This window comes from Aspergillus pseudotamarii (assembly GCF_009193445.1).
Source record: "Aspergillus pseudotamarii strain CBS 117625 unplaced genomic scaffold BDV38scaffold_65, whole genome shotgun sequence".
Lineage (NCBI taxonomy): Eukaryota > Fungi > Ascomycota > Eurotiomycetes > Eurotiales > Aspergillaceae > Aspergillus > Aspergillus pseudotamarii.
This window is the reverse complement of record NW_022475079.1, coordinates 105,515-132,553: the sequence shown is the minus strand read 5'-3', so window position 1 is coordinate 132,553 and position 27,039 is coordinate 105,515. Positions and strand designations below refer to the sequence as shown.

The 27,039-nt window shown below is 49.5% G+C and overlaps 11 protein-coding genes across 11 annotated transcripts; 6 read left to right on the top strand and 5 right to left on the bottom strand.

Moving 5' to 3' along the window:
- Nucleotides 1-570: 570 nt before the first annotated feature.
- On the bottom strand, nucleotides 571-3,182 carry fos-1 (sensor histidine kinase/response regulator Fos-1/TcsA). Its single transcript, XM_032052129.1, has one exon. The coding sequence runs from the start codon at nucleotides 3,016-3,018 to the stop codon at nucleotides 892-894; it is 2,127 nt and encodes a 708-aa protein (XP_031909614.1). The 5' UTR covers nucleotides 3,019-3,182; the 3' UTR covers nucleotides 571-891.
- BDV38DRAFT_183652 (uncharacterized protein) lies at nucleotides 3,111-3,914 on the top strand. The gene has a single exon (XM_032052130.1). The coding sequence runs from the start codon at nucleotides 3,348-3,350 to the stop codon at nucleotides 3,822-3,824; it is 477 nt and encodes a 158-aa protein (XP_031909613.1). The 5' UTR covers nucleotides 3,111-3,347; the 3' UTR covers nucleotides 3,825-3,914.
- A 598-nt stretch (nucleotides 3,915-4,512) lies between these two features.
- On the bottom strand, nucleotides 4,513-6,432 carry BDV38DRAFT_257943 (FAD-dependent oxidoreductase). Its single transcript, XM_032055669.1, has 3 exons — nucleotides 5,538-6,432; nucleotides 5,086-5,483; nucleotides 4,513-5,023 (listed from the first exon to the last, which is right to left on the bottom strand). The coding sequence occupies exons 1-3, from the start codon at nucleotides 5,916-5,918 to the stop codon at nucleotides 4,738-4,740; spliced, it is 1,065 nt and encodes a 354-aa protein (XP_031909612.1). The 5' UTR covers nucleotides 5,919-6,432; the 3' UTR covers nucleotides 4,513-4,737.
- Nucleotides 6,433-7,480: 1,048 nt separating this feature from the next.
- optF (small oligopeptide transporter, OPT family) lies at nucleotides 7,481-9,995 on the top strand. Its single transcript, XM_032055668.1, has 5 exons — nucleotides 7,481-7,600; nucleotides 7,658-8,985; nucleotides 9,036-9,250; nucleotides 9,300-9,569; nucleotides 9,622-9,995. Exons 1-5 carry the CDS (start codon nucleotides 7,571-7,573, stop codon nucleotides 9,819-9,821), a joined length of 2,043 nt encoding a protein of 680 aa, XP_031909611.1. The 5' UTR covers nucleotides 7,481-7,570; the 3' UTR covers nucleotides 9,822-9,995.
- Nucleotides 9,996-10,226: 231 nt separating this feature from the next.
- BDV38DRAFT_257936 (putative guanine deaminase) lies at nucleotides 10,227-11,682 on the bottom strand. The gene has a single exon (XM_032055667.1). The coding sequence runs from the start codon at nucleotides 11,607-11,609 to the stop codon at nucleotides 10,239-10,241; it is 1,371 nt and encodes a 456-aa protein (XP_031909610.1). The 5' UTR covers nucleotides 11,610-11,682; the 3' UTR covers nucleotides 10,227-10,238.
- Nucleotides 11,683-11,779: 97 nt separating this feature from the next.
- Nucleotides 11,780-14,005, bottom strand: BDV38DRAFT_257935 (putative C6 transcription factor). The gene is made up of 2 exons (XM_032055666.1): nucleotides 12,634-14,005; nucleotides 11,780-12,585 (listed from the first exon to the last, which is right to left on the bottom strand). The coding sequence occupies exons 1-2, from the start codon at nucleotides 13,937-13,939 to the stop codon at nucleotides 11,822-11,824; spliced, it is 2,070 nt and encodes a 689-aa protein (XP_031909609.1). The 5' UTR covers nucleotides 13,940-14,005; the 3' UTR covers nucleotides 11,780-11,821.
- Nucleotides 14,006-14,283: 278 nt separating this feature from the next.
- On the top strand, nucleotides 14,284-16,602 carry BDV38DRAFT_296056 (CRAL-TRIO domain-containing protein; the record flags this gene model as incomplete). The annotated part of the gene is made up of 4 exons (XM_032062850.1): nucleotides 14,284-15,720; nucleotides 15,792-15,833; nucleotides 15,889-15,988; nucleotides 16,055-16,602. Exons 1-4 carry the CDS (start codon nucleotides 14,965-14,967, stop codon nucleotides 16,600-16,602), a joined length of 1,446 nt encoding a protein of 481 aa, XP_031909608.1. The 5' UTR covers nucleotides 14,284-14,964.
- A 74-nt stretch (nucleotides 16,603-16,676) lies between these two features.
- BDV38DRAFT_296053 (zinc-dependent alcohol dehydrogenase family protein) lies at nucleotides 16,677-18,450 on the top strand. Its single transcript, XM_032062849.1, has 6 exons — nucleotides 16,677-16,730; nucleotides 17,165-17,291; nucleotides 17,356-17,638; nucleotides 17,692-17,744; nucleotides 17,807-18,250; nucleotides 18,326-18,450. Exons 1-6 carry the CDS (start codon nucleotides 16,714-16,716, stop codon nucleotides 18,347-18,349), a joined length of 948 nt encoding a protein of 315 aa, XP_031909607.1. The 5' UTR covers nucleotides 16,677-16,713; the 3' UTR covers nucleotides 18,350-18,450.
- Nucleotides 18,451-19,218: 768 nt separating this feature from the next.
- On the bottom strand, nucleotides 19,219-20,187 carry BDV38DRAFT_286727 (amidohydrolase family protein; the record flags this gene model as incomplete). The annotated part of the gene is made up of 1 exon (XM_032060735.1): nucleotides 19,219-20,187. One exon carries the CDS (start codon nucleotides 20,185-20,187, stop codon nucleotides 19,219-19,221), a length of 969 nt encoding a protein of 322 aa, XP_031909606.1.
- Nucleotides 20,188-20,786: 599 nt separating this feature from the next.
- On the top strand, nucleotides 20,787-22,375 carry BDV38DRAFT_296050 (uncharacterized protein; the record flags this gene model as incomplete). The annotated part of the gene is made up of 4 exons (XM_032062848.1): nucleotides 20,787-21,133; nucleotides 21,164-21,657; nucleotides 21,692-21,944; nucleotides 22,228-22,375. 4 exons carry the CDS (start codon nucleotides 20,787-20,789, stop codon nucleotides 22,373-22,375), a joined length of 1,242 nt encoding a protein of 413 aa, XP_031909605.1.
- Nucleotides 22,376-23,920: 1,545 nt separating this feature from the next.
- Nucleotides 23,921-26,813, top strand: BDV38DRAFT_183567 (uncharacterized protein). The gene has a single exon (XM_032052127.1). The coding sequence runs from the start codon at nucleotides 24,140-24,142 to the stop codon at nucleotides 26,243-26,245; it is 2,106 nt and encodes a 701-aa protein (XP_031909604.1). The 5' UTR covers nucleotides 23,921-24,139; the 3' UTR covers nucleotides 26,246-26,813.
- Nucleotides 26,814-27,039: the final 226 nt, after the last annotated feature.

The following is a 27,039-nucleotide window of genomic DNA, read 5'->3' as shown; positions in this document are numbered from 1 at the left end:
GTACTAATAGGTAGGAGTGGCGAGTTACAAGATAGCAATTGTGTTAACCCGCGTGACATGGGTTTGCCATGAGCGATAACTTCATCAGGAAAGCTATGTGATAGACGTCTTCGATACGCACTGCGAGATCGATGATCGGAAGCCTTACTGCAAATCTGTTCTTCCCCTCGTCCACACTAGCTTGATATGCTCGTGCGGTCCCTGGTTCTTGTTTAACCAGTGAACGCAGGTGCCAGGATGGAGCCAGCATTTGGGATGCTGCGATGCCACTCTAAGGGTGAAATGCAGACTTTTCTCCAATACAACGCTCCATGACGGGCGACGTTGTGGGGGAATAGTGGAGCGTTATTGGATGTGTAAGAAGGTAGGATTGATAACATTCACATGGTAACTTCATTCCCTAGCGTATAAGCAGTATTACAGTAGTCCAATAATGACGCGTGCAATGACTCTAATGTCTCAGATAGATATACAGATTTGGTTTCCGGCCAATTCCGTCGGAAATAATTCGGCAGTGGAGACGGACTACCGTCCTCGAAAGGCGAAATAGAGGTGCTAAGAGAGCCTTCTGGGCTCCATACCACGCCTTGTTTTGGGCAACAAGAGCGCCGTCTGTTAAGACGATGGCACCCTGTTGCCGAGTGGGTACCACCAACATAGGAGAGTCTGGATCTCTCGAGCTAGCCACCCATTCAGCATCTAATTAGATTGGCGCCACCAGCCCAAGTATACTGATGGAGCTAATGAGGGGCCCGGTGAGTGCACTGACGAATGTTGAGAGGGGGGTCAATAGTGGCGACAACCCTATGATCCACAAACTAGTGGTTCCTAAAAAAGAAAAATGGGAGTTTTCACGCCCGCAGCCATATATCTCGGTGAGAAACTCAGTCGTCATGTCCCTAGCCATTTCCAAAGCACTTGCAGAAGATGATTGCGATGCACAGGCTTTCCCAAATAGTCGTTCATACCTTTGGCGAGATAGGTTTCAGCGTCGCCTTTCAAAGCATTGCCAGTGAGCGCAATGATAGGCACATCAATCTTCATACCCCGGATCTGAGATGTCGCCTCGAGGCCATCCAGAACTGGCATGCTGATATCCATAAGTACTACGTTGTAAGATAATGGCGTTTGTTTCACTAGCCTAACGGCCTCCGCCCCATCCCAGGCCGCATCAATCCGCTCGAACCCGAAGCTCTGCAGGAGCTTCAGCATTACCATGTGATTCACCAAATTATCCTCCACGAGCAAGATATGTTTGCGGGGCGCGACCTCTTTCAACTTTTTGATAAGATCTCCCGAGCTGTCAGTAGGGGGCATGCCGGAACGCTTGATTGGCACTCGCGTATCCGTCCGCCCCATTTTAGCTGTGAACCAGAATACACTACCAGGGCCGTCCGGATTTGGTCGGTAGCCTACACTCCCGTTCATGAGTTCTGCTAGGCTTTTGCAAATGGAAAGACCGAGCCCGGTGCCTTGGTATTTCCGCCTCGTAGAATCCGCAAACCGTGTAAATGGCGTGAACAAGGTGTTGATAGCACTTCCAGGTACACCCACTCCCGAATCAACTACCTCGGTCGAGATGTTATACATTGTTGGATCCTGAGCGTCTGTGGCGAATGAAGTGGATACTTGGACATGCCCCTTCTCCGTGAATTTCACCGCATTGCCGACAAGATTCTGGAGTACTTGGCGATATCGTAGAGGATCTCCACGCACAGCTTGAGGAAAGTTCGACTGCATGGAACAACTGAGGGTGACGCCTGGTCTTAGGGAAGATTTGCAATTTCGCACAACTGCGCCCACGATGCTGTCAACCTCTACAATATCCGATGTTAGGGAGAATGACCCTGAGGATAGCTTCGAGTAATCCAGGATGTCGTTGATGATCTGTAGCAATACCGACGTAGAATCCTCGATAATGGATGCATATTCACGCTGGTTGTTATCGAGCTCGGTGTCTGTCAGCATAGACAACGCAAGGCGCATGCCGTTCATTGGTGTACGAATCTCATGACTCATGTTAGCCAAAAAGTCAGTCTTGAGTCTTGATGATTCTTCGAAAGCGGCGATCAGACGCCCCTCAGCCGCCTTCCGTTCGGTCAGATCACGGGTCACTTTCACGAATCCGACATGACGGCCGAACTCGTAAACAGGGGTGATCATAACATTGGCCCAGAATCGAGAGCCATCTTGACGGTAGCGCCAGCCTTCATCTTCCATCCTTCCATCACGCAAGCATACCGCCAGGCCCCTCCCTGGCTTATCGTTGCGCCGATCTTCGGGACTGTAAAACACGGAGAAGTGCTTGCCGATGATCTCGGAAGCGGAGTAGCCCTTCATGATAGCAGCGCCCGGATTCCAAGTTGTAATGTTGCCATGGGTGTCCAGCATGAAGATGGCATAGTCTTTGACGGTATCCACCAGGATTTTGTACGTTTCATTCACATATGCATGGTGATGATCCTGGGCATCAGAGCGATCCCTGGTGTCCTTATGTGCCTCGAAAACGATATATAATAGAGTCCGGTCTTTATAGATTGGCGTAACCTGAAGTCGAAAGTACGCCTTCTTATCACTTAGATGAATATCATCGATCAACTGAATTTCCTTCGTTGAGATAGCCGCTCGTATCGCGCCAAATAAGGATGGAATATCTGGCACAGGGACGATGGAAGGGGCAATATCACATATGCAAGTATTGAGCAATGTGTCCCTGGTCTGGCCCGAGAGGGTGAGCTGACTGTCGGACACTTCCAGTATGGATAGGTTTGCGTCAACGACGACGGTCGGTATTGGGGTGTAGCGATAGATGCGACACAGTGAGGCATCCAGCTGTGGGGTGACAGGTTTGGCGGCCGAGGCGCAGTTGTCATTCGTCCGTAACGATGGCTTCGGGTCGCCTTTGAGTTCGCTTAACACCATATCATTGTCTTCTGGTGGCGTCGTGATTAGCGGCAGGTTCACGGTTTGGGCGCGATCGTGCATGCTGAGATTGAGAAACCGATCTCTGAGCGACATCCCTGCTTTCCACGAGAAGCGTGGCGGTATAAGACTGGACGAGTAAAAAGACCCTTTGTACCGAAGGGAGGAGAGAAAGGCTAGTACGCGGTTTTGGGTTGATTCACCCGATCCGACACGATCTGGGTTACGTTGCAACCTCGTGAAACCCGTTCATACCAGTAAAATTCACCCAAGAAAGCTGAAAGCCAGATCAAGATGGAAAAGCAAAGCGATCAGGATCTGAAACCTCATGTTGGCTATGGAACAGAGAGAAATCTTCCTCATTAGGGGAGTGCCGAGTTAAGGCAAAAGGCCAAACCACCGACGTCAACGGAAGGCGATCGACCATGCGCTTTCGTCCACTAGTGGACGGCCGACCAGCCCGGACTTGCGGGGCAAGAGCCCAAACATCCAGTCACGTTGCTTCTGCTTGCATGCCAAAACCACCAATGTTTGCATTCCCTCTAACCTTAGTCCGACCGATTCTTGATTTCCTTCAGAACCGCGGATCCACCCCAGAGAATGAAAATGGGTACAAATCAAGGAATGGAACCACTTCGTCTCCCGAGCTGGTTCAGGTTCTAGAATCCCACCGGCCCTATAAGTCAAGGAGATTATTCAGCCATGTTCACTTTCAAATGCCGTCAACCAGCAGGGTAAAAATAAAACAATATATATATATATATAAAAAAGTAAAAAAAAAAAAAAGGAGGGGGGTGGTTTGTGGTGACACATATGGACTAGTTCAATTCTTGTCATTGCTGAGTCCTGACTCAGTAGATCCCGATGTAGCAGGTGTTATATATCAAAAAAGGTATTTTTAGATCCTCCTGAAACCCTCATTGGTCACCCCGGAATTAACTATTCCTCCTTGATTTGATAGCATCCTCGATAGTAGCTGTCTGGTGCCGATCGTCTTCATCCTACTTCGTGGCATTGACTAGTAGGAATCCTTTTCCTTCGGTATGGACTTTCCAGGTACTATTGTAGTTGAGCCTCGACGTCATAGATTCGAGAGTTGGAGGTTCATTAACTGTGGGATCCACCCATGTAAAGCCTCATCAATAGTAGATTCATACCTCCAAGCATCATGATAGGACCAAAGGAAAGAAGGTTATTTTGAAACAAGAATCAGAGACGCTGCACTACCCTTTCCGGAAAGGATAGACAGATTGAAAATTACTAGTGACTAATGCAAATTCAGGGCCACAAATCAATCGTGTTTCCATGTTTCTTCTAGAAGTACAGAGTACTCCGTCCGTTACCCCGTCGAAGGGGAAGTGAGGCAGGCCCTACCGTCACTAAATACTAGTAGAAGGATGGGTATCCACTAAGTTACGAACCTGAGAGGCCTTATCTCGCGGAGGCCCCGTCTACCCGACAACCTGAGGCCAATGTCTCCATGCGGTCGTATGATAGAAGACATAGGGACAGAGAAACCGAAAATGACAATCAAATTGAATAAATGAGCGAAAAAATATGTATTAAAAGAAATAATAGTAATAATAATAATAATAACACGGATTGCATATAATTAATATCATTGTGTAGTATCATCAGCTCCCCGTAAAATCAACTAACGACTTGCAATTATATTACTGGTATCATCATCATACTGTCGCTAATGAGCAAAATGCAAACAACGTAACATCCAGTCTAGTTTGAAACAGCGCCCGTCCCCCCTTCCCCCTGTGCAGATGTATCAGCTGACTCAATAAAAGAAGTCGATGAGCCGCTCTAAAGAATCACATTCTCCCGCTCGGCCGTTTCCACCATCTTTGCCAAAGCATCGGCCACGCCGTATGAGAAGGCGTATCCACCCCCACCGAATCCATACGCGGATAGAACAATGCGATTTCCCACTTTTTCGGATTCAAGGCGGAAACCGCCTTTCCTGGACGGGCGGATGCCAATGATGTGATCGAGTGCATCTTCAGGGGGATATTCCGGAACTATCTCGGGGGCGAGACGATGGGCGCGTGCAATCTCATCTCGGGCTATGTCCATATCCACTTCGGGAGACCTATGCATCAGGTCAGTTTTTTGAACGAAAACCTTGTACCATGGGCTGATGAACAAACTTACAAGTTGTCGCTTTGCTTTACTCCACCAAGCACAACACCTTTCGAAAATGGCCGAGGAATGACATAAGTATATTCCTTGCCGTTCCGGAAGTACATGGTCTGACAATTGTCGGTGCGCAAAAACACGTTCTGTCCTCGTTCAGGGAAACACTTCTCGTCCTGGACATCACTCAACGTCTTACTCCCGATACCACTTGCATTGATGAAGATGCTTGATTCGGGAAACATTGCGTACAGCTCCTGAAGAGATTCGACCCGTTTCCGAATGAACTGTCCCCCAAGCGCCTTGATTTGTTTTCCCAGGTAAGGCATGTGGCGCGTTGGGTCGGTGACGAGGGTATCGTATGCCCACCCACAAGAGAAATTAGGGGGGTATTCACCGGGCTGTAGGTCACGAAACTATCTCCACAGTCAGCAATGTAACGTCCCCGTGAACTGACATAGTTGCCTCACCTTCGATACGACAGTCTTCCCCCAGATCGCAGAGTTTTCAGTTGGGGGGTCTTCCAGATACTCGCGTGTGTCCACAATACACACCCCTGATTCAGGGTCTTCCTGCGCCATCTTTAGCAGATGGCGGTGGGTGATTGCTTGAAAGTATCGATATTCAGGGCTAATGCCCCCAGCCGCATGCCATGCTGCTCCCGCCCAGGCAGACGCATAAAAGATACTCTGGTCTCCGGGGAGATACTCCGCCACCAAGACTACGGGGAATCCATTGAGAAGAAGTTGTCTTGCAGCGGCACATCCAATAATCCCGGCACCCAAGATGATGATGGGGCGTTGTGCGAACGGCACGGTCGAGATATCGACAGGATGGCCAAGATCCCCCATGTTTTCGAGGAAGGGATTCGATGTATACTGGTGGATTTGCCTTCCTTGTCGTACAATTGCACAGACTACCTACACCGGAGTCTTCAAAGGGTCAAGCCTTGTGGTGGATGAAGTTGATGGGAATCTTAAGAGGCAAAATTGAAGGATAGAGATGACGACATATAAAACGTGTGGTAACTGGATGTGAAGCCCTCAGGGGACCAAGATATGCATTGTTCTTATCATTCTACGAGCGCCGCCCCCTTTCTCTTATAAGGAACCGATGGAACAGCCATTTCTTAGCGATGATCAGTTTGCGTGTCGTTCTCGAATGGTTTGCTGGAGTCGGATAGAAGCGCTCAGATCCGATGGTCGGCTGTATCCGCTGGGAGCGAGGAAGGGTGAACCACAAACGACGTCTACACCAGATGTAGAAGTTTTGCGCACATTAATTGCCAATAATATCCATATGATATTGTGTCCCAAGAGAAAAAAGGGTTTACAAGGGACTCGTCATCTTGCTGCTTTATCAAAGCTCACAGGCTGATTTCTATCGTGGCATGACTGTAGGCGGTTCGTCCCGACACTATGGAACCTTCGGCGAATATTCGATGAGGGAAAGACGGACTGAACCGCCCAACCATACCCAAGGCGGTCGACGAGGGTTTTCCGTCGATTCCTCCGATGCACATGTATTCTTGACTTACATTTCGCATCGTCAACTAAACTCGATGCAGAAACCAAGACCGATGTCGGGTGAGGGAATTTATAAACAATCAACTACAACGAACACCTCGAGAAATTACCAAGCAAAATAGAAGATGAAGAGAGAGAAGACAAGGGGAGGTATAAAAAAAAATAAAAAAATAAAAAAAGGAAAAAGGAAAGAAAGAAAGAAAGAAGGAAAATAGACAACGCATATTACCTCCGTAGTAATTTATTCTGTAACACAATAGTATCCAGGTCAAGTATCCACTCGGGTAGTCTGTGATGACGAGGCCAGGGGGAGTTTCCGATCTGTATCATCGTATTGAGTGTTACCGGAAACATTGGTATCGATCCCTGGTCCTCACGGCTCAGAGCGAGAGTTAATTACTCAACATGGAAGTCGAAAATCAAAAAAGAAAAAGGGAATAATAAAATTTAATAAAAGAATCCCGTGGTCTGGCCTGTCACGAGTGACACTAAACTACATCGAGGATCATGTCCACTCCACCTTCATTCAACCCCCTGTTAGACAAGATCCCAGGACCTTCATTGACTGGACCCAGAGCGAACAGCCTACTTTAAATCTGCTTACCACCATAATACGTACTTTCGTATTATAGCTGACATGCCGGAGCGGGACGAAAAGCCCCAGCAGAAGGAGTTCTTACAGGTGGGTTAGACGGACTTAGCTCGCCCAGTGACCATCCTTCGCTTTCCACGTGGCACACACCGTATGCCCTGGGGATGGGGCCAATCACTTCATTAATACTCATATCGTTAGTTCTTTATCTAATGATCGTCGCTAGGAACCGTCTTTCGATATCGATGATAGCAACTACAGTATTCTCAGCGACCGCGATGCCGCCAAGATCCTCCCTTACGAAGCGGATGATTCTCCCTTCCCTGAGGTTCGTGCGGTCGTCAGGCCGGTAGACGATGTACATCTGCCAGTCAACACGGTTCGGATGTGGACGATTGGGGTGATATTTACGATTGTACGTCAGTGGCGGAGAAAGCTGTGTCGCGGTGCGTGTAACACTGACTGGCCTTAGGTCGGGAGTGGATTGAATCAGTTCTTCAGTCTGAGGCAGCCCAGTGTAACTATCAGCGCTCTGGTAGCACAGCTGGTCGCGTTTCCCGTTGGCTGTGCTTGGGCAAAATGGCTGCCATTGGGGTGGCTGAATCCGGATCGTCATTTCAACATCAAGGAGCATGCTTTGATCACTATCATGGCCAATGTCTCCTTCGGATCGGCGGCTGCGACACAGATAATTGAGGCCATGGTGAAGTTCTATAACATGCCTTCGCAAGGGGGATTCGAGATCCTATTATGTATCACCACACAACTGTTCGGGTTCGGCTTGGCGGGCATGGCTTCCCGCTGGCTCGTGGGACCGGCGACAATGATATGGCCACAGGTTTTGTCGAATGCCGCGCTACTATCCACCTTACACTCGCGCGCCAACGTCATCGCGGATGGGTGGTCGATAACCCGTCTCCGCTTCTTCCTCTTTGTTTTCGCTGGCGGAGCAATCTGGTACTTTGCTCCGGGATACCTCTTCACCGGCCTTAGCACGTTTAACTTTATCTGCTGGATCGTACCGACCAACGTCGTTGTCAACCAGCTCTTTGGCCAGGTGACAGGGCTGGGCATGTCAATACTAACCTTTGATTGGGCTCAGGTCGTCTATGCGAATCAAAGCCCGCTACTGGTCCCTTTTTGGGCAGGGCTGAACGTGATTGGATCATTTGCCTTGTTCTTCTGGTTAATCTGTCCAATTCTGTACTACACCAATACGTGGTATTCAGCTCATCTCCCGATGTTGAATTCCAACACCTTCGATAATACAGGCAAATCTTACAACACCAGCCGTGTGATGAACCATGACGGCACGGTCAACGTGGAGGCGTACCGCGAGTACTCGCCCATGTTTCTTCCAGCGGGCTACGCAGTGACCTACGGCGTAGCCTTTGCCAACCTCACGGGCATCTTCGTTCACATAGCTCTGTATCACGGGACTGACCTGTGGGAGCAATGGAAAGGACGGGATAAGAAGGATGTTCATTCACGGCTCATGGCCTCTTACAAAGACGTTCCTTGGTGGTGGTTTGCGGCTGTAACCATACTCATGTTTGTACTGAGCATTGTGACCAACGAGGTTTGGCATACGGGTCTCCCAGCGTGGGCGGTATTGTTGGCCTTTGTGCTACCGATGATTTATTTTATTCCCGTTGGCATCATTAAGGCGGTGACGAATATTACCAGCAACCAGTTGAACCTGATCACCGAGTTCATTGGCGGTTATGCATTTCTCGGACGGCCCGTTGCCAACATGGCCTTCAAGTTTTACGGATACGTGGCAGTGTCTCAAGGATTAGAGTAAGCCATCCCGTTTCACCCCAGACGTCTGAGCGCACCTAACCGAACAGATTCGTGGCGGACATGAAATTGGCACACTATCTTCACATTGCCCCTCGAACCTTATTCTTAGCCCAGGGGTTGGCGACTTTAATTGGGGCCGTCGTCCAGTGCGGTGTAACGGTGTTTATGATCACTCGAATTGATGGCATCTGCACGCCGGATGCTGCTGGCGGATTCACTTGTCCCCATGGTCGAGTCACATATTCATCCTCGTTGATCTGGGGTAAGCAGTCGCCATAACGCGTGGAATGACCTTGATTGACGAAATCTAGGCGCCCTCGGTCCCGGTCGAAACTTTTCCCCCGGACAGATCTACGGCAATCTCCTCTGGTTCTTCCTGGCTGGGCCCCTGGTCGTTATTGTCACATATGTCATTGGTCGGCGTTGGAAGCAGGCCAACTACATCTCATGGCCGGTCGCGTTTGGTGCCATGAGCCTTGTCCCACCGGCCACCGGGATCAGCTTCTCATCCTGGTGGATTGTCAATCTTATCTTTAATGGCTTGATTAAACGACGCAGGCCGGCCTGGTGGTCTAAATACAGTAGGTCATCTCTTTCACGAGTCCATTGCTGCGTCACTCTAACATGGACTAGATTATGTTCTTTCAGCAGCACTTGACTGTGCTGTGGCCGTGGCCACCGTCATCATTTTTTTCTGCATCACCCTTCCAGCTGGTCCGCTACACTGGTGGGGCAATACTGTGTCCGCGCACACTGCGGACGGTAAAGGCACCCCGTGGAAGGCGCTCCCGGAGTCAGGATACTTCGGACCGCGCAAAGGAACATGGGAATAATTGTTTGCTGGTTTGTTTATTTGGTTCGGCGCATTAATCATCATCTAGGTCGGCAATACCCCTTTCTCTACGCTGGATATTTTCAAATTTTGTTGGATATGCTTGGCGGTTGGCGTTTATATTCATCCAGACTTGGTCTGGGCATAACATACGGTGCCTATTAATTGTAATTATTTTAGATGAAACATATTATACGTTATACACACATTTATACTCAATTAAAGCTGTCGAGATTGACTTAAGACTTAGAAAATGTATATCCCGATCCCAGCGCAGAGATATATAAATCCTTCAGACAAGGACGACAAATTCCCCACAATAACTCAACTCCAACACCGACACTAGAAATAGCGGAGACAGTCAAATTGATATACACCAACAAAACTTCAAAACTAAAATACAAAAGTAGGGTAAACATCAAGCAGAAGACGACCCCTTCACCTCCCTCCCCTTCACCCAAACCCTAGCAATATTCCGATCATCCCCGGTCATCAGAAACTTCTCAAAAACACCCTCAACACCATCTTCCTCCTCAACAGGCGCCATAACCCCCTCCGCGACGCCCGACCTCACCAGACACGCATCAAACTCCAACCCGGGCGCAAACCGCCCCACCCGATCCTCCAACCCAGCAACCCTCGCCCCGCCCAGCGTCGCCAAATAAAAGCTCTCCGCAACACTCAACGGCGCATCTTTCCCCGCCGTCTCCGTCTGCTTCGCAACAGACACCATAAACGCCGCCCGCATCACATCAAGCATCGACGACGAGTACCCGCCCCCGCAATCCGTGCCTAGACCGACCTTGATCCCGCGCGAGAGATACTCCCGCACAGGGGCAATCATGTACTCGTCCATGGTCGTGTTGGGAATGGGACAGTGCGCGACACCACAGTCCAGTTCTTTGAGACGGGGGAACTCCTCAGGCTGTGGGTAGATTGCATGGGCCAGGATGGTCCGGTTAGTGAGTAGACCGTAGGTATCGTAGAGGTCCGTTTCGTTCTTGAATTGCGGGAAGAGCTCCCGGGTGAAGTTGACTTCGCCGTGGGATTCGTTGAAGTGCGTTTGTACCGGTATCCCCGGGTTTTGTTTCACAATGGTCCCCAATTCACCTAGAAGATGTTCGTCGCATGTTATTGCGAACCGAGGCGTGATGACCGGGGTCACGAGACCTGTCTCTCCGTCTAACTCCTTCACCTTGGCGATGAACTCGACCGTATCGGAGACGGACTCGTCCACGGAAGAGTCAACGTACCAATCCGGAGCGTGGCGATTCATATTACATTTCCCGATTAGTGCGCGCTGTCCAATGGCTAGACATGTTTCGGCCAGGATGACCGATGCATCTTTGTGCCGGGAGCCGTAGTAGCAGGCTGTTGTTATGCCTTGCTTGAGACTGCCTTGCACGGCGGCGCGGTAGAGTTGTTTTGCGTAGATAGGGTCGGCGAGTTTGGCTTCGTGCGCGAAGGTGATCTGCTCCAGCCAGGTGAGGAGGGGGATACCGCGACCGAGGCCGCGTTGGGACCACTGTGGGGCATGCGTGTGGGTGTCGATGAAGCCGGGGATGAGGAATTCAGTGGCTGCGAGGGTGGTTACGGGAGTTGTGTCGGGGTTGTGGTTTGCTTGGGTGAGGAGGATTGGGATGTCGGTTGGGTTGGTGGAGGGGTGGAGGGATTGGATTTTGCCTGTGGAGGAGATGATGAGGAGGGTGTCTGGGAGGATTTCTAGGGTTTGAGGATCTTTGCTGTGGATTAAAGTGCCGTGGAAGGCCTGAGGGTTTTTGGTGGTCATTGTGGTTGTTGTGTTGATGGGGGAAGTGTGTGTGTATGTGTGTGTGTGTGTTCTTAAGAGGTTTTTACTGAGGGGGAAGTTTGTTGTTGCTGTTAATTGACATGGTCTGATGTAGTATTTGATTAAGAGGTGGGGTAATAATAGACAGTGATAAGCGGACGAATAATAATGGTATCTCAACTCCATTGCATACAAATAAATTATGTATATTTTCACAGGGTATAAAAAGTCGCCATCTCTTCCTGAAACCAATCGTACGAATAGAACAATTCGTCCGCCAGCTGAGCATCTATCAGGGGCACATTTCCTGACCCATCCACTAGGAGCACATCGTCCAAGGTGGCCGCCATAGGCACTGGGGGTGCCACCAGAACGTTTTGTTGCTGCAGCTGTGGTTGCAGCGGTGGCTGAGGCTGGGGTTGGCTGTGGATTTGCTCTTGTTGGTATGCCAAGTGACTGAAGATGACTGTACTATGATGGCGAAACGTCTCCGCTAGGCGTTCCACTCCCGGCCGTCGTTTGCCAAACTCTTCCAGCACCACGACCACTGCCTGGATAGCCCGTCGCATCATCTGGTCATTCGGTTGCCAGGCTGCTACATGACCATCCCGGACAGAAAGAAAATTCTGATTGAGACACCACAAGATGGTGATCCCTGCAAAGTAGATCTGGCTCAGGGTCAGCCAGATCCATTTGAGCTTCCCGACGGAATAGCTGTCCCAATATGATCGGATCACTTGGATGCTGGCATCGCCACAGCTCACTATGCTAGTCGCGTCCGGTGTCGGATTTCGCGGGCTGGGTCGGTGCATGAGAAGTAGAGTGGTCGCATAAAGATAATCGTAATAGCTGGTTGAATACAGAAGTGCCGGAGGGTACACGGGCGCATTCCGACGCCAGTCATCAAGCTCTTGGCGAAAGTGAAGAAGTGTAAGGGAAACCTCGGCGGGGGGAGGAGGAGGATGGTTATTGTATACTGCAAGGGTTAGTCCAGATATATCATAGCGCCTTGTGGCAGACTTACAGTAACGGTAGATGTGCGAAAATATCCGGCGCAGTCGCACCACCTGCACTGGGATCGTCATGGCACTGGCTCCTGGCGCTTCGCTCCAGTCATCGTTAAATTCGCGTGGTAAGCTCACGCTGATATCTTCGTCTGCGATGCCCAACGGTCGGGCAAGTGTGCTGGCAACAAGTCGATCAAGGTTGTATAGACTCCAGAACGCTCGCTTAGACATCTCGTCTTCCACCACACTGGCCGCATTCCGAGCTTTATGCAGACCGAGACTCGTCGCCAGGCGTAGTGCGCTGCCCAGCACATGCCACACGCTAGGGCCGTTCGTGGAAAACATCGTCCATAGTGCCAGGCTCAGTAAGGCGCGCACTGCTGATAGATCCTCATTCTGTAACGACAGAGATAGTGTTTCCTGGCTTGCGCGGTAGTACTCGTTTGCTTGTGAGCCCTCGGCGTTACTGATCAGCATGGCGATAGCAATCGTGATGTGATATGTGTACAGCACGTCGGGTGGTGGCACAATGCCAGTATATATGCGTCGTAACTGCGTGAAGAAATCATGGCGATGGAGGAATGGGTATTGGTAGCCAATGCCGTCGAAGTACTGCGAGGCCACTCGTTCAGCATCCTCCAGGGAGGCCAAGCGAAGAACGCGCGGGGCGGACGCGACTGGGCGCGCAACCGATGGTCGTCGATTTTCCAGCTGATCTCGAAATATCTCGCCTACATTGGGTAGTTCTGCTCCGACAGCGGGGGACTCAGCTGGACTGGATGCTGAGGCTGTCGCGGACGCTGTTGAATGGGAGTTGTCCCGGCCCATTAACACCGTTGGTACCTGGTACCAGTCTAGATCACCTTCCCCATCTAGCGTGCTCCCCGTTGGCCTGTCGGCTACGGAGAGGCCCGTCTTGCGTCGCAGAACGTCTTCTAGCCATCGCACGCGGTTCTGAAGATTCTCAAGCTGATCTCGAGGGACGGAGGCACTTGCGACTTGGGGACCCGGCGGAGGAATCGTACAACGTACGCCGGCGCGAGTACATGCGGAACAGTTCGGATAGCGAAAGTCACATTTCTTTTTCCGCTTGCGACAAAAGTCACAGGCAGTTGAAACCCGTTTACTGCGATGGGGGTGGGAAGTATGGGATGGCGTGTGCGGCTGCAACGATGTCGGCGTCGTCAAGGAAGGGGGCTGCGAGAGCGGGGAGGTTTCAGGATGGAGTATTGGAGGTGGAGGAGTGGACGCATGCGATGACAAGGAAGAATCTAGACGAAACTTGCCCAGCTGATGTCGAAACTCGGGGTCGCGGTTGGTCATAATGGAGGATTACAGCAAAGGCCAAGGGGTCGGCGGCTCGAACCGCAGGCCATTCCGATGGTGGAGATGATGGCTTGGGGGGATCATGGGATATCCTCCCGCTGCTTTAAAGGTCGTCCCTCCACTAGTCCCGTTGCGGTTTGGTTTCCCCCCGTCATGCTGGCCGAACCTGCGCCGATCCTTTTCCTTCTCTTGCCCTAAGCCTAAGTCCGTAACAGTAGATTGATTCTTAGGTACTCTGGATCGCTGAGCCAGCCAGCCACTGCTCCTCCAATCGGCTAAGTAAATACCGTTCCTGTACGGCTGTACCACGCGGTCAATCTTGAGCTTTTAGGTTATTAACCCCGCTTTCCCCTGAATCCACGAGATTTGACCTCCAGGCGAGAAAGTGACCCATAGACTCTCGCACTCCTGCCCAGATTAGGCGGGAATCCATCATACGTGATTGGGGAATGAACTGATTGAACACCGGCCCTGATTGGATGATCTGTCAAGTCCCATCGTCTTGACTCAAATGCCCCTCTGCAGTGGACATGAGCACGTCCCGAAACAGGGGCTGTGATATGCGCCCAGCATACTGTGTACATCCCAAGATTTTCCCGACTTGGATGAACCTGGTAGATTGCTGAGACTCAACAGATTCCAACGGCTCCCAGCAGGTCCCTCTGAGAAAAGGTGTCAATCATAGCCCTAGAGGTTTGCAGATCGCCCCTGATGTACCTCTTACCCCTCACGCTTACATACCGAGGAAGAACTCCCGGCCTCTTGGGTCCCTTACCTAAAGGAGCTGTGAAATTTCACATGTAGACCAGGAATCAACTGTCGGTATAAACTAAGCCAAAGGGTCTATATAATATTTCAATTGGGACCACCCCGCAGTATTAAGGAAAGGTCGTTACGGACCGAGGATCGATCGAGGGCGGATAGTTACGAAATCCGTTACACAGTCTAAAATTAATATAAGCAAACCAACAACCACCCTCTTTTCCTACCCAACATTATAGTACCGCCAGAATACGACAGAAATGACTATCGCAACCGTAGAAACGGGGTACGTGGGAAACCTTACCCAAGGCCAAGAAGAGAAACTCCTACAGCTATGGGTGATTTTCTTGCGAGCGTGCGATCCGCAATTATCTCGCACAGACACGAGTCAGAGTGGCCAAACTACCTCCGCCACATCAACTAAACAGCGCAGAAGGCTCTTCTCGCTATCTTGGTCGGCGGAAGACCAAGCCAAATCCAACGATGCGCCTCCGGTGCCTGCCAAATTGCTTTCCGAGCTCCAAGCGATGAAGATGAATGCACAGGAGATCAAGTTAATTCAGCAAGTTCTGACCAAGCTCAAACCGGACGAACTTCGCTCAGCTTTCCTTGCTATGATGAAACAAGATCATCCAGACACATTCCTTCTTCGATACTTACGTGCTGAGAAATGGAATGTCAGCAAGGGTTTCGTCAAGTTCGTATCCGCACTGGAGTGGTGGAGCAAACAGAAACAGGTGGAAGCCGAGGTAATCCACAAGGGAGAGCTTCATGCATTGCAGCAGTCGCAGAGCAGCACCGGTAGCACTGATAAAAAAGATGGTGAGGACTATATGGCCCAGTTGCGCATGGGCAAGGGCTTTTTTCATGGCTCCGATAAATCCGGTCGTCCTATTTGTGTTGTGAGAGCACGGACCCATAAGCCAGGTGCGCAGAGTGAAAAGGCGCTCAATTCATATATTTTGTACAACATCGAGTTGATGCGACTGCTGCTTGTTCCTCCTGTTGAAACTATGGTAAGTGCCCGTTAGGCGCAATTGAGCATGAGAAGGTATGAACTCGGCTAATTCGTGGACTGTATGAGTAGACACTAATCTTCGACTTGACAAACTTTGCTCTTTCAAATATGGTAGACTATTATGGACCTTCGAGGAAGCCTGTGTCATTTTGCTAACTATTCAAAGGAGTACGCCCCAGTCAAGTTCATTATCGAGTGCTTCCAGGAAAACTATCCCGAATCGCTTGGATACATGCTCTTCTATAATGCTCCCTGGTTCTTTTCTGGTACGTACAACACCGCTCTCAACCCTCATCCGGCTGCTGACCCCGATACTAATCCTTCAAACCCAGGAATCTGGAAGGTTATCCGGGGCTGGCTTGACCCTGTCGTGGCCGCCAAAGTTCATTTCGTGAACTCGGTTGAAGACCTGGAGCAATTCATCGATCGATCCCAGATCGTGAAGGAACTTGGCGGCGCTGAAGATTGGACCTACGAATACGTAGAGCCTGAACAAGACGAGAATGCTCAACTTCAGGACACAACCACAAGAGATTCTATTATGGCCCAGCACCAACAGATCGGAGAGGAACTCTTTGAAGCAACCTCGATGTGGCTTTCCGCCAAGGACAAGGGAAATTTGGGTGATGCTTCACAGCAGAAGGATCGCAGGGCAAATATCGCCATTCGGCTGCGAGAGAATTATTGGAAACTGGATCCGTACGTACGTTCCCGTACACTGCTTGATCGCATTGGTGTGATTAAAGCTCATGGTAATATCGACTTTTATCCCGCCAAAGGGGGCATAGGGGAGATCAAGGAAGAAAATGAGAAGGAGGTAAAGGCTGTTGTTGATCAAGTAGAGTATGCAAGTGAGGCGCAGGTGGCCAGCGCAGCTTGATCCATTCAATCCTCATGTGATCGTCTTGAGGGATATTATGACTTATCTACGAGTGATTTCGAGTAGTTTGTTCCAAGAATATAGAATAGAAAAGAATAAAAAAAGAGTGAAATGCCACCACAGGGTTAGTATCGAAGTAGTAATGGTAGTCCTAAACCTATCCAGTAAGCCCTTCCACAGTTGCTATATCTCTAAGCCGACAGTCGATCTAATCGATATGCGATAGACACCGATAATTCAATAGAGAAAGATCTACCAACCGATGAAAATCAACCAGGATGCATAAGTGTTGTTCTAGATATATGGTGCGTGTGTTCTGGTAGATCAACAGTTAGTTTGGGAATACTTCAATACTACTGTACCTTCTACTTACTCCATAGGATGCCCATGCTATGCTGCACTGTATTTTATCTGTAAAATGACTGTCATTTCCATCTACTGGATGGATATACTCGTGACATAGTGATCGGTGAATGTACTGGACGGGGCCCGTGGCGTTTTCGGTAATTGCCATTCCATCCCGTCTTCCACAATCACCGAGGCCGAAGCAATAGAACGTCAGCCGTCCCGACGCGGACTTCGGCGGTCTGGTGCTTGAGGACTCTGTCGTCCCGAGTGTTGGTGAGAACGAGGTCTTGGTCAAATTTGAGGCTTCTTCCCGGAACTACCGTGACTTGGCAATTGCAAAGGTAGGGCCTTCAGGAGATCCTAGACTGATTAGCAACTAACATAGTATGCGGATCCCCTCTACAGGGCACCTTCCCTTTCGCTCACAAATACCCCACTGTTCCAAACTCAGACGGTGCCGGTGAGGTAGTTAAAGTCGGTTCCAAAGTGACTGAGTTCCAAAAGGGGGATACGGTTATTACCCTCTTCAACCAGGCTCACCAGCACGGTGATATTGGTTCCTACGCCGCTTCAACTGGTGTCGGTGGTACTATTGATGGTGCGCTTGGCCAGTTCGGTGTCTACCCTGGAACCGGCCTTGTCAAGGCCTCCAGTAACCTGAGTGTTATTGAGGCCAGCATCCTTCCTTGTGCCGCCCTGACCAGCTGGAATGCCCTTACGGCCTACACCCCGTGAAGACAGGTCAGACTATTCTGATCCAGGGTACTGGCGGTATCAGTCTCTTTGGATTACGGGTATTATCCCCCGAACCTTCTAACTATATCGACACACTGCTGATAGAGGCCATTATATCTAGTTTGCCAAGGCAGCCGGATGTATGGTTATTGCTACCACTTCGTCCGCGGCAAAGGAGAAGATACTTCATGATCTCGGAGCCGGCCATGTTGTGAACTACAAAACCACTCCCGAATGGGGCTCCATTGTTCACGAACTCACTCCCCAAAAGCAGGGTATTGGCCATATCATCGAGATCGGTGGCCTGGGTACTTTCGAGCAGAGCCTAAAGTGTATCAAGATGGATGGAGTTATTAATGTGATCGGATTCCTTGGCTCGACGGACCGTCCTCAGCCCACCCTCTTGGACGCTCTGAGCCATATCTGTACTGTTCGTGGTGTATATGCCGGCAGCCGTGCCTTGCTCAAGGATATGGTCCACGCTATTGAGACCACGAATCTAAAGCCTGTTGTCGATGAGAAGGTCTTCGAATTCGCAGACACCAAGAAAGCCTTCCAGTACATGGTAAGTGGTCGCAAAGAAGTTTCTTCTCTATATGCCTTCTTTGTTGGCTTGTGCTTACATAACCTCTCTTTCCAGGTTCAACAAGATGCGAGGTTTTGATTTATAGTATTCTTCTAATCTACCTCCAACCAGTCACAGCGACACCAACCCTCTCACAAAGGTTTACTATGCACCGACAAACCTCATTGCATATACCAAGCATCGCACTGTTACGATTTATGAAGTGGACAATCATCGAATGCCACATGTGACAATGGTTACGGAGCACTTCACTCATCAGGAAGCCGACGCGAATGATTTACATGTGCGAGAGCTAGTCTCTATTCTGAAAGCCATGTCCATACGTTAGTCCCAGCCTGAATTCGAGCAATATATAGTAATACCAGTATGTATACTTTGAAAACTTCACCACTTCTCTGACAACGACTACCTGTTTATTGACAGCATAGATCCTGCTGCTGTCTTTTATGTCCCCGCAGAACAGCCACATCCTTGAAGCATATCTTGAGGGAAGAAAGCATACTGTCCGAAAAATCTCAATATACAGTTTCATGACCAACAGAGATGCCCCGTCTGAGCTTCTCTCTCGTTGGTTACTCGGTGAACCCATCGGGATGACGTCCATCACCGAGTGAAGCGAGGGCAATGGAAAGACTAGTGCCAATTTGTAATGGATGGGTTGCTGAAGCATCGTGTGTGTTGTGCATTTTATTTTAGAAACGGACAATGAAAGGGGCTATTCTGAAATTAGTCGAAAAGGTCATTAGGGGGTTGAAATGGAAAAGGGCATAGGCGCAAACGTTGCAGTTTAAGGTTTAACATAAGAAACTGGCAGGATCCATATGTGAGATTGAAAAGGGGAGCAAAATTACTAGTAAATGAACTCGAATACTTTCATGTTCAAGCTTAGACCATTAGAGCATCGCAGACTGTTTAGCTTCCAGTTTTGTATGCAATCTACCAGCAACCTAGACATCATTCTCTGGTATCCTTGCCGCCGCCTGAGGAAACAGCTTCCACCCGTTAGCAAGAATAGTACCCCTAGGAATATCATTCTGCGTCTCGAAGTCCAGAATATCTTTCTTATTTTCCTCCATAGTCTGTTCAGTAGAGCATGGCACGCCACAATCTGCCCCATACACCACATTCTCAAGCCCTACCATCTTCAGAGCGGGCTGAAGCCCCGTCTTCGCAGTCGCAGCCGTGTCAACGAACAAACGCCCAAGCTGCTCCTCAATTTCCTTTCTTGTGATATCATTCGGATTCGGCACCCATTCTTCTGTCCCGAGCAACGCCAACCGGCCAGACAGAACAGGCAAAACCCCACCACAGTGCGCCAAAACAAATTTGATATCAGGATAGCGTCGGAAGACACCATTGTAGAGCATGTCGACAACGGTTCTTGTGGTATCAAAAGCCACCTCTATCAATGGCGACGGACGGCCGTTTGTTGGCCCCGCGTAGGCATTGGGGTGGATATGAACCACCGCCTTTCGAGAGTTTAACACATCCCAAACAGGTCCGAGATTCGGATCTCCCAACCCGACACCCTTGTAGACGGTTTTTACAGCGAATCCATCTGCCGGGATCTCGAATGTCGATGTTGTTCGCTTGATTTCGCTAAGACACAGCTCTGGATTGTTCGTTGGTAGCGCCGCCAGGACCCCGAAGCGGGAGGGATATTTGGACACAAGTGACGAGGCGTAGGTATTGGCTTCGTTGAGTGCCTCGGGACTGCTCTGTGGAATGTATGAGAGCATTTGCATCTGCACGTTTGCCCGGTCGTTGTACTGGAGGATGGACTCGACTTCCCATGTTACGGGGCGCGAGACCATGAAGCATGCTGCTCGGAAGGATTCAGCTAGGGCTTCTGCCTCACCTGGTGCTTGCGGTGGGTAGAAATGTCCGTGGATATCTAGCCAGCCTTGTGGCGACATTCTGGAATCACCGTACCTGTATAGATATGTCTATCTCTTCTTAGTCGTCTTATAAAAATCGGTTTCGAAGTGATGGATACAGTAAAAGTTATAGAGAGTAGATCCGGATATCGGGAAGGGCCCGGAAGTAGCGCAGACGGAGATAACAGGACATTACAGGATTCCGATCGGATTTAGGGCTTATCACAGCTTGCTGGTTGAGTGTCACATAACTCCATTTTGCGTTATGATTTAGTATTAAGGAGACCTTATGTTGATCGTTCCATTCAATCCTTGAACTCGGCCGTAAGAGGGCCGCAATAAAGAGAGTTCCGTATACTCGATGGATATTTACTAGCATCGACAAGAAATCATAATCCCAAATATAGAAAAATGCCAACAATACACAAACTGTAATATCAAGTCTTTTGAAAGGGAATACAAGGCCGAATAGATCTAATTGCGGGGCAAGGAGCAGTTGGCAGAGAGTTATAAAAATTAACAAGACTGAAACTTGTTCACTGCCATTTCACCCCGGCCAGCATATCATTCGCAAGTGGGGCTACCACTGTACTAGTATTACTTGGAATTGTCAGAAAGAACCCTAGTCAGCTTCAAGCATGCGTCTAGTCAAGACACAGGAGTCCCTTGCGGGCCTGTTTGAATTCCTACACTTTGCCGATAACGAGATCACACCCTACGCTATCCTGTCTCATACCTGGGAGCAAGAGGAAGTTACTTTCCAGGATATTAATCAAAGTCACACCAGGAATATACTGGGATTTAAGAAATTAAGACAATACTGTGCCAAAGCGAAGGATGTGGGATATAACTATGTGTGGATCGATACATCTTGTATCGATAAAACCAACAGCGCAGAGCTATCGGAGACTATTAACTCTATATTTCGCCATTATCAAGAGACTTCGGCCCATTATACTTTACTTTCTGATATGCCGTCGAAAAAGTCCTTATCGGAAAGCAAATGATTTATCAGAGGACAGACATTGCAAGAGCTGATTACTTCGTCTACAATCATGTTTTTTAATGAGAACTGGGAGGAGCTAGGGACTAAGGCAACTCTTCAAGAATCTATATCTGAATTCACGCTCATACCCAAGAGTATTCTTTCCGGAGAGGATGAACTTGATACATTCAGTGTTGCGCAACGAATGTCCTGGGCTGCAGAGAGACAAACAACAAAAATTGAAGATCGGGCATATTGTCTAATTGGTATATTCGGTGTCAATATACCTCTACTCTTTAATGAGCGAGAGTACTCATTCATTCGGTTGGAAGAAGAAATTATACGTGTTTGCGAGGGCCATAGTCTATTTGCATGGAGGTCCTCTGACACTCGTGGAATTCTTGCTACATCTCTGGCTGCCTTTATAGGCTCTCACGATATTGTGCAGTTCAATCCCTTTAATGCTCCCAACAGCCCTTTTACAGGGACCAGTATAGGATTTCACCTAGACCTTCGCATATTAGGTACTGGGCCTGGCGATACTCCACTGCAAAAAAGGTGATGGCGGAGACAAGCTGATCGCTATCTACGTGAGAGACACATTACTGAATATGAAGCGTTTCACGAGAGTCTGGACAGCGAAATCCGAGGATATTGATTTTAATAATTTAAAATTGTCTCAATATCCTCCAAGAAAGATATGTCTTCAAGCTAGTCGCATCATGCATATACAAGTTCCAGACGACGAACTTTCACTAAGCCCCTATTCTGAGACTACTTTAGCAAAGCTAATTAGTTCCGATGAGCAAACGTCCCTTTCAATGGGGTGAGGCAGGGCCACCTGGTTATTGTATGGTTACTCTTACCAAAGTCGAAATGGAGGCGAACTTGATTCGAGCCTGGGGTGGACATACTCTACTCTCATGGGCTGCTGCAACCGGTCAAACCTCCATAAACAAACTGCTGCTTAAGAGAGGTGCAGCAGTCAATATAAATGGGATCTCCGGTCAATCGGCACTTTCATGCGCTGCTGAGGAGGGGCATCTAGAGACCTGCAAGATCCTGCTCGATGGAGGCACTGACATTAATTCCAGGGGTGAGAGTAGCTCCCCGCTGATATGGGTAGCTGATAATGGTCATCAAGCCATAGTTGAACTACTACTCGAGGCCGGCGTCAATATCGAGGCAAGGGATAATTGGGATAGTACACCGCAATTCCTGGCCGCTAAAAACGGCCATTAGGCTATAGTAGGGCTACTTCTCGACGCAGGTGCTGATGTTAATGCAAAGGATCATTGGGAGAGGACACCCATATCCCGGGCCACTATAGGGAAGCATATAGCTGTTATCAAGCTACTCCAGTCAAGGTCATAGACAGTTAGTCTTCTCAACCCGGCTGTTTGACGAAGATCGAGAGGGTAGCATCAATCAAACGCGTACTCACACAGTAAAAAGAGGCAAAAAAAAGGAGCAAAGTTCAAAATCATACAACAGGTAGCAATATGTCGGTGCTTGCTTGTCCTTTGTCACCAGTGTTAGTGTGCTAACACAGCGAGGTCTCGATATTATAGACCTCAATTTTATGGCGAACGTAGCCTTCCACAAGTGGTAACATAATAACTAGATATGTTTTCTAGAATGGATGGGCTTATTAGGTAGGTTTGGTGCACTTCCAAATTATATTGAAATTGTCACTAACTAGCGTGTTATCATAGTACGATAGGAAAATCCGTCATACGAGTAAGAATTCTCGGACATCTGAAGTGGCGCAATGATTCAGACATGTCTCTTCATGCGCAGGAGAAGAAGAGAAATGCAAGTTTGATTTAACGTTGCTAAGACGAGACAGCTCTAATAAGGCAGTTTATACTTAGACGGCATTACTGTAGTGAGTTGGTTTTTTGACTACAACATAGGATATATATTTAGGTAATTTTCTCAGCAAATATAGCATAGCCAAGAAACACTCGAATACTAAGGGAAGTACGGTGTAATATACTGAGATTATCTGAAGCCGGAAAGCACTCTTACAGTGCCCAATCGTTCCCATTCACTTCTGGTGAAGCCGGGAACTATAGACGCATGGGCCTGGGATAAGAATAGAATATAGACCCATTTACCTAGTACGGTATAGGACTAAGTAGTGGGGACTCCGAGGTACATCTGTAAGAAGCAACAGGTTTTTAAAATTACGGCCAATCCTGCAAAACATTCATGGTAGAAGGATTTCCAGACCTTGAGTTGGAGAGATACCCCTTTTCTTATTGTCAAAATTATGTTGTAGCCCTAGCAATTAGTGTGTAGAAGTCCATAAAGGATCGTGAGCCATGATATAGATTAGGAGTTATTCCTTGTTTAAGAACTATATATTTCGGTTGCCTTTAGGTATGAAACATCATGGTTTGTCAACACTGGAACACTTAATCGCGGTTCGCAACCTAGTATGAAAGAAGCTAGGATGCCTGTAAATACTGTATGTACAATGCGACAAGATAACTTACTGATATTCCCTGCATTGCAACCTTGGAAGCAAAACTTGTCATACCAAATTCGTCGAAGCACAGACATCACATGACGTCCAAAGAAGGGGGCCAGATCTGTTATGTAATCAGCGGCTAAACCTGAACGGGGACGAATGTAACAATGAAGAGGAAATAAATGACCTGAGGCACAGATTGGCCCCGCGAGGCTCAAACAGTCACAGCCTCGAGCTGCCACTCGCTTTTCAGAGGATGCAGGGGTTGTGGTTATAAACCTATGATCCCCCCTAAAACTCCCGTATTTGCCTCACAACTTTTTCTTGCCCTTCCCAAGTGAACAGGCTCAGCGCGCCAAACTTCAAGGTGTTCCTGACCGCGGTTCCTGAATGCGGAGTGGCCAAGTTTCCTAATCCGGTCATCCATTCGAGTCCGGATGTTTTGTCGTCATTCGTTATTCTTTAATTCTCTACCCGTTAATGACATTGTACTGTCCCTGACGACCATATAATAGAGCGCTTGGGAAAGAATGGCAGAAGAGACACAGGTCCTTTCCATCCAGCAAAGGATCGCCGCCCTGAACCAGGCGCAGATTGGACAAAGTCCCCAGGCTGCCGCATCGCCGTTACTCGGGGCGCAACCAACCCCTTTCGCATCGCGTCCAGCTCCTTCGCGACAGCAAACGATCAATAATCCCCCAGTCAATTCTCATGGCTCTCTTAGCGATCGTTCGCCCGATAGGAATGAGCCAACGGGGGACCAACAACATCCTGTGCCTAGGCCACCACCAACACCTGTCCGGAAACCAGGGGCCCCTCCACCGTTGCCGGTTCGAAAAGCCTCAACCGAATCAGCACCAGCGCTACCACCGCGGAGACCGTCAGGGTTCTCTCGAAAGGAATCTAGGGACTCCCTATGCTCAGATATCTCCCATTCAACGTCTACAAGTGCTGGAAGGGCTACAATAGCATCGACCACATCTAATAACTCGGATACCATCCGCAGCGTACGTGCGCCTGCCTGGGGTACAAAGTTGCCTCCATTGCCACCGAAAAGGCCAGAGACAAAGACAGTTCAGCCGCCCCCACGGCCGAGACCGTCGCCCGCAAACAGCAGCAGAAGCCTCTCACAGGGTCGCCCCTCACTGCCCCCTCGACGAGAGTCGACCAACAGCACGTCAACTAGTGGGAGCCGTTCTACGTCTCGGCCTCCCCCGCCATTACCTTCTAGGATAAATAGTGACAAGTCACCCGGACCAAGTGCGGACACCAATGGCAAGCAATCGACGAGAAAACTGCCTCCGCCGCCTCCTTCGAGTGCTGCCCTAGAGAAGATTCAAAGTTCAGGGCTTGCAGGGATAAACCGGAACGCCGAGAGCTCTAGGCAAGAGACGAATGGTGGTGTACAAGAGTCGCAGCCGAACGGGGTGCCCCCACCAGTTCCCAGAGCGACACGTCCACCTGTCGATCTCGCCAAACTTCAGGCGACCAAACCTAACTTTTGTAAAATCACGCCTGCAGCTACGGCACCGAGCACACTGTGCTTGAAGTGCCGCGATTTCTCGACGCCTGATGCTCACGCAGCGCGATATCCCCGCGAATCTCTGCCGTCTTACGACCTGGCATGGCTAGCAAGGGAACTGACAGCGCCGTTTCCTTCGCCCACTGATAAAGCGAGAGCGTTGTTCACTTGGTTCCATCACAATATAGAATATGATGTGCATTCCTTCTTCAACAAATGTGTAAAACCTTCCACGCCAGCTGGGACTCTAGCGTCAGGACTAGCAGTGTGCGAGGGATACGCCAGTCTGTTTGCCACTCTCGCAACTCACGCTGGGCTCGAAGCGGTAGTAGTCGCTGGTCACGGCAAGGGCTATGGTTATGAAGCTCCAGCTCCAGGTTCCCCTATGCCACCGGTCTCGGCAACCGGACATGCCTGGAGTGCAGTGAGAATTGATAATGGACAGTGGAAGCTGTTGGACGCCTGTTGGGGCGCGGGTGTAGTTCAGGGCCCAGGTCGCCCTTACAAGAAGCATTTCAACCCTGCCATGTTCACCGACTCGAATGACGAGTTCGGGCTCCGACATTTCCCTTCCAACCGATCTCACTTCTTCCGGGATGATGGCCGGCCCGAGATCACTTGGGAGGAGTACATCCAGGGCAACCCGAACTCACCGTTGAGCGCTGAGCAGCCGACGATCTTTGGCGACGCAAAAAATCACAGCATCGGCGAACGGTCATTCCGTCCGGCGGCCAAGCAAATCTCCATCCACGACCCCAACCCGCTCCGGTTCCAGTTCAATCTCATCTGCGAACACTGGACTCTGGAGCATCACACCCGAGCCAAGCCTGGGCTTTTCTTGCTGATGGTTCACGGCCTCGACGGTCGGCAAGAGGACCGTCTCCCCTTCACCCATGTCCGGGGCTCCGGACCGGGGGGAGGTGGGGACTTCTGGTATGTCGACGTACCGAATGCCAAGATACTGGGCGCACCCGGTCAGAAGCTAGCCATCGCCGTACTTACCAGCTTCGGGGATCGAAAGGACGCACGGGGCGTGACCGCGGAAGAATATCGGCAGCAAGTCGGTCGGGTAGGAATGGCGTGGGCTTACATTGCGGAGTGGCAGCTGGTGTGATTTAGCGTGCAGCCTTAACGGTCTTGCGGGCTTGGAATTAGGCGCCGCTTGGCTTTGTTCATGGCGACGTCCCCATTGGTTCTGAATTTCCCTAATACCCGATTCCTCGCACCCGAAGTTTCTTCCGCTAGAACAGGGATCATGATGTTGCTTAGCATAGGATACACTAATGATAATGAATGACGCTTCTTCCGTAATCCCGAAAGATCATGAATCCAGGCGGGGATTTGACTATCACCCCATAGCAAGATGCACCAGAGTGAACGGAATATCAATTAGAGATCGAGAATATTCTTAGAGCCTCGTGGAACAAGCCGAATTCGGGCGACGACCGAGCAAACGTGCAAGTCACACTAACCCTACGGACGGAAGTACCTTGGCTAAATAGCCATATGGATTCTTTCTTTACGGTGACCAAGGACCTCAGTTATTAGTCAAGGCCGAATCAGGCACTACAGGAACATACCTTGACCATTCAGAGGGGACATATCGGGGTATAACCGCAAGATCACCTTTTCTTGAATTCAAAAATCCAATCATGTTAGGTCTATGGCCACAATCCTTCTGCCCCCTAACGTGGGGGAAATTATAAAACGTAAGAAATCGGAAAAGTTAAAGCGATTCGAAGAAAAAGGCCAAGGGAAAAAATTTTCACAGTCATAAGCCTTTGTGGCTTGATACAAGACAACGCTACGGGTAGGAGGTAAAGGTTGTCGGCTAATATCATGATGCTGCTAAATTAGTATCGTGGATACGAAGCCCCCTCACATGGTACAGTCCAGTATTGCCTTGGG